Consider the following 3,769-nt stretch of genomic DNA (forward strand, 5'->3'; position numbering starts at 1 on the left):
CATATATATATATATATATATATATATATATATATATATATATATATATATATATATATATATATATATACCATTAAAAATTACATATAACTATTGACCGAAAATCATTTAGTAGTTATAATGTCTTATATAAAACAATAAATATGTTACACTAAATTAAATAACTTGAATTAAATAAAAAATGATAAAAGAATATTAGTATTTTGCAATTAGATACATAAAGATATACCATTTAAACAAAATAAAGAAATGCAATGAAAATAAGAGCTGCTTACATTGACGTTTAGATTAAGAGAAAAAATCGAAGAGACGGAGGAGCATTCTTATTCCTCTCTCTCCATCTCTATCTATAAATACGACCTTACGTTAAAATGCTCTCTTTTTCCTTCTTCCCCCTTTTTTTTCTCTGCTTTGTCTTCTCCACGACTACCAACCCGTTCCCGGTAATCTCCCGGCCGGCTTTTGACCGTCCACCTCCGACCACCGGAAATTTTTTATTTACCGACATTTAATATCTTACAGGTCTTCACTTTCTCTCCCTATCTTTTACCTTTCTTTATATATATATGCTCTTACCTTTTATATAAACTTAGCTTCAGATCTCTTACATATTTCCCAAGACTCCCGCCACTGGTCTCTTTTCCGGGCTATTTTTGTCAAGATTTGTTCCTATTGTTTTCCGTTTCACATGTATTCTGGATCTTGGAAATATCGTTGAATGGTCTAGGAATACTAATGCAGATTCAATAATATTTTACAAGTTGTATGCAATTTCAGATTTGGTACTTTTGTTATCAAGTGTTTTATATTTGCTCTTATTAGGGTGATTGAAATTCTAATTAGGTAAGCTTCGATGTGGATTGTTTAACATTGAAAGTAACATTTAATGTTTTTGTGGTTTCTTATCTTAAAGCTTTTAATGTAAAATGAACTACATTTCTACGCTTCTTTATCCTTTCATAAATTCATCTCACATTCATTTTTCTCAGCGTCGTCTCCCATCAAATAAATTTCATGCAAAAGCTTGATTTTTTTTATATGCAGGCTATAAGAATGTAATTTCTTAGGTGTTTACTCAATATACGAATTTGATTTTACCAACAGGATACCAATAGCAACTTTGTGGTGATGTATGAATCAAAAAGATCTTCCTAACATTTGAAACCAAGGAAATAAATTCAACCCTAGTTAAGTGTTATTATGCATGTTGGTTGGTCTGTTAACATGTCTGATTACATGTGGATAAGATTAATGAATAAGCAGCTAAAGTGTCCTTATCACTTTTGTTTATTTATTAGATGTATACGAAATACTAATTCTATATCTTGTATTCACACCTGAATGTTTAAAATCCAATACTTTTAATGTTGATGTATGTGCAGATTATTCGTTAGGTGGAAAATTTGAGTATCATGGATGCCCCTAAAGAGTCTGGACTTCGTAATGTTAGCTCAGTTTGCTCCATTCCAGAAATGGATGATTTTGATCTCACAAAGCTTCTGGATAGACCAAGACTGACCATCAAAAGAGAAAGATCATTTGATGAAAGGTCACTTAGTGAGATGTCTTTATCAAGAGGCCTTGAGAATTTGGATGTTGCATATTCGCCAGGTGGACGCTCTGGATTTGATACACCTGCTTCATCCACACGAAACTCTTTTGAACCCCATCCAATGATTGCTGAAGCCTGGGATTCTCTTCGTAGATCATTGGTACATTTCAGGGGACAACCAGTTGGCACAATTGCTGCATATGATCATGCATCTGAAGAAGTTCTAAACTATGATCAGGTAAAATTTTGTGTTCCTTGATCATAACTATGATCAGATTGGAATTCGCTATTCAATGTGTTGTTTTGTTTATGAGTGATGTGTAGGTGTTTGTAAGGGATTTTGTACCCAGTGCACTGGCGTTTCTAATGAATGGGGAGCCTGATATAGTGAAGAATTTTCTATTGAAGACACTTCAACTTCAAGGGTGGGAAAAAAGAATTGATAGATTCAAACTCGGGGAAGGGGCAATGCCTGCTAGTTTTAAAGTTCTTCATGATCCAGAAAGAAAAACAGATACAATTGTTGCAGATTTTGGTGAGAGTGCTATTGGAAGAGTTGCACCTGTTGATTCTGGATTCTGGTGGATTATATTGCTTCGTGCATATACAAAGTCTACTGGAGATTTAACCCTAGCTGAAACTCCAGATTGCCAAAAGGGAATGAGGCTTATATTAACTTTGTGTTTATCAGAAGGTTTTGATACGTTTCCAACTTTGCTCTGTGCAGATGGGTGCTCAATGATTGATAGAAGGATGGTAAGAAATGTTTGTGCTTTTCTTTATGTTTCTATATTCACTAACTGTATCATATGTTTAATGGGATTGTTTTTTTTCTTTTTCAAGGGGATTTATGGTTATCCTATAGAGATACAAGCTCTTTTCTTTATGGCATTGAGATGTTCATTGGCAATGCTGAAACTCGACTCAGAGGGAAAAGAGTTTGTGGAAAGAATAATGAAGAGGCTGCATGCATTGAGCTTTCACATGAGAAGTTATTTCTGGATTGACTTTCAACAACTGAATGATATCTATCGCTATAAAACAGAGGAGTATTCTCACACTGCTGTAAATAAGTTTAATGTTATTCCTGATTCAATCCCAGATTGGGTGTTTGATTTTATGCCAACACGTGGTGGTTACTTTGTTGGAAATGTGAGTCCAGCAAGGATGGACTTTAGGTGGTTTGCTTTAGGCAACTGTGTTGCTATTTTATCTTCTCTTGCTACCCCTGAACAAGCTTCTGCAATTATGGATCTTTTTGAAGCACGTTGGGAGGAGCTTGTAGGTGAAATGCCTATAAAGATTTGTTATCCTGCAATTGAAAGTCATGAGTGGAGAATTGTTACTGGTTGTGATCCTAAGAACACTAGATGGAGTTACCACAATGGAGGATCTTGGCCAGGTTACTTTTCTTTCTTTCTCCCTCACTTTTTGTTTTAATAATTTCCCAATCCAAAAGAACATTTTTTTTAATTGCTTTTTTGTTATTTGTGTAATATATATATATATGCAGTGCTTCTGTGGTTGCTAACGGCGGCATGCATCAAAACGGGGAGGCCACAGATAGCAAGGAAGGCGATTGAACTGGCGGAGAGCCGCCTGCTGAAGGACGGGTGGCCGGAATACTATGATGGGAAAAATGGAAGATACATTGGAAAGCAAGCAAGGAAGTATCAGACATGGTCAATTGCTGGATATTTGGTAGCAAAGATGCTGTTGGAAGATCCATCACATTTGGGGATGATTTCTCTTGAAGATGATAGACAGTTGAAACCCATCATTAAGAGATCTTCTTCATGGACTTGCTGAAAAAGTACACAAAAGGTGAGGTGAATAATCTCCTGATTATTATAAAAAAAAAAAGTTGCTTGAATTCTTCTTCTGAGTTGTGTCTTGTTTAGGTGAATTTGAGTGTTTTGTTATGTGTACATTACCATTTGACATGTCTTGTCTTATTGCTTCTTATAATAAAAAACATGACAATGTGATGTTGCTCTTATTATTTATCTTCAAATTTGCAAAGGTGTTATGAGATTTCTATTTGTTTGTGAAGACTTTACTGCCAATTAGATTTTGTTAGGCTGTGTTTGTTACATGGGACTGGACTGAACTGACTTTCTAGGCTATTTTTGTTAAGGGCATTTACGTCTTTTGCCCTTAGGGTTCAACAAAATTGGTTCAAAACTCTCATCTTTTGTTGTCAAAATGGGTTAGAAG

General features: G+C 34.8%; 1 protein-coding gene across 2 annotated transcripts; it reads left to right on the forward strand.

Moving 5' to 3' along the window:
- Positions 1 to 350: 350 nt before the first annotated feature.
- On the forward strand, positions 351 to 3,558 carry LOC145000246 (putative alkaline/neutral invertase D). 2 transcript variants are annotated; one of them, XM_078959474.1, is made up of 5 exons: positions 351 to 522; positions 1,383 to 1,790; positions 1,877 to 2,308; positions 2,396 to 2,954; positions 3,066 to 3,558. In XM_078959474.1, the coding sequence occupies exons 2-5, from the start codon at positions 1,413 to 1,415 to the stop codon at positions 3,359 to 3,361; spliced, it is 1,665 nt and encodes a 554-aa protein (XP_078815600.1). In that variant the 5' UTR covers positions 351 to 522; positions 1,383 to 1,412; the 3' UTR covers positions 3,362 to 3,558. The 2 variants fall into 2 exon arrangements, with proteins under 2 accessions (XP_078815600.1, XP_078815665.1); XM_078959539.1 differs by lacking the exon at positions 351 to 522 and adding an exon at positions 823 to 843.
- The last annotated feature ends 211 nt before the right edge of the window (positions 3,559 to 3,769 follow it).

This window comes from Lactuca saligna, chromosome 1 (genome assembly GCF_052625555.1).
Source record: "Lactuca saligna cultivar CGN05327 chromosome 1, ASM5262555v1, whole genome shotgun sequence".
NCBI classification, from domain to species: Eukaryota; Viridiplantae; Streptophyta; class Magnoliopsida; order Asterales; family Asteraceae; genus Lactuca; species Lactuca saligna.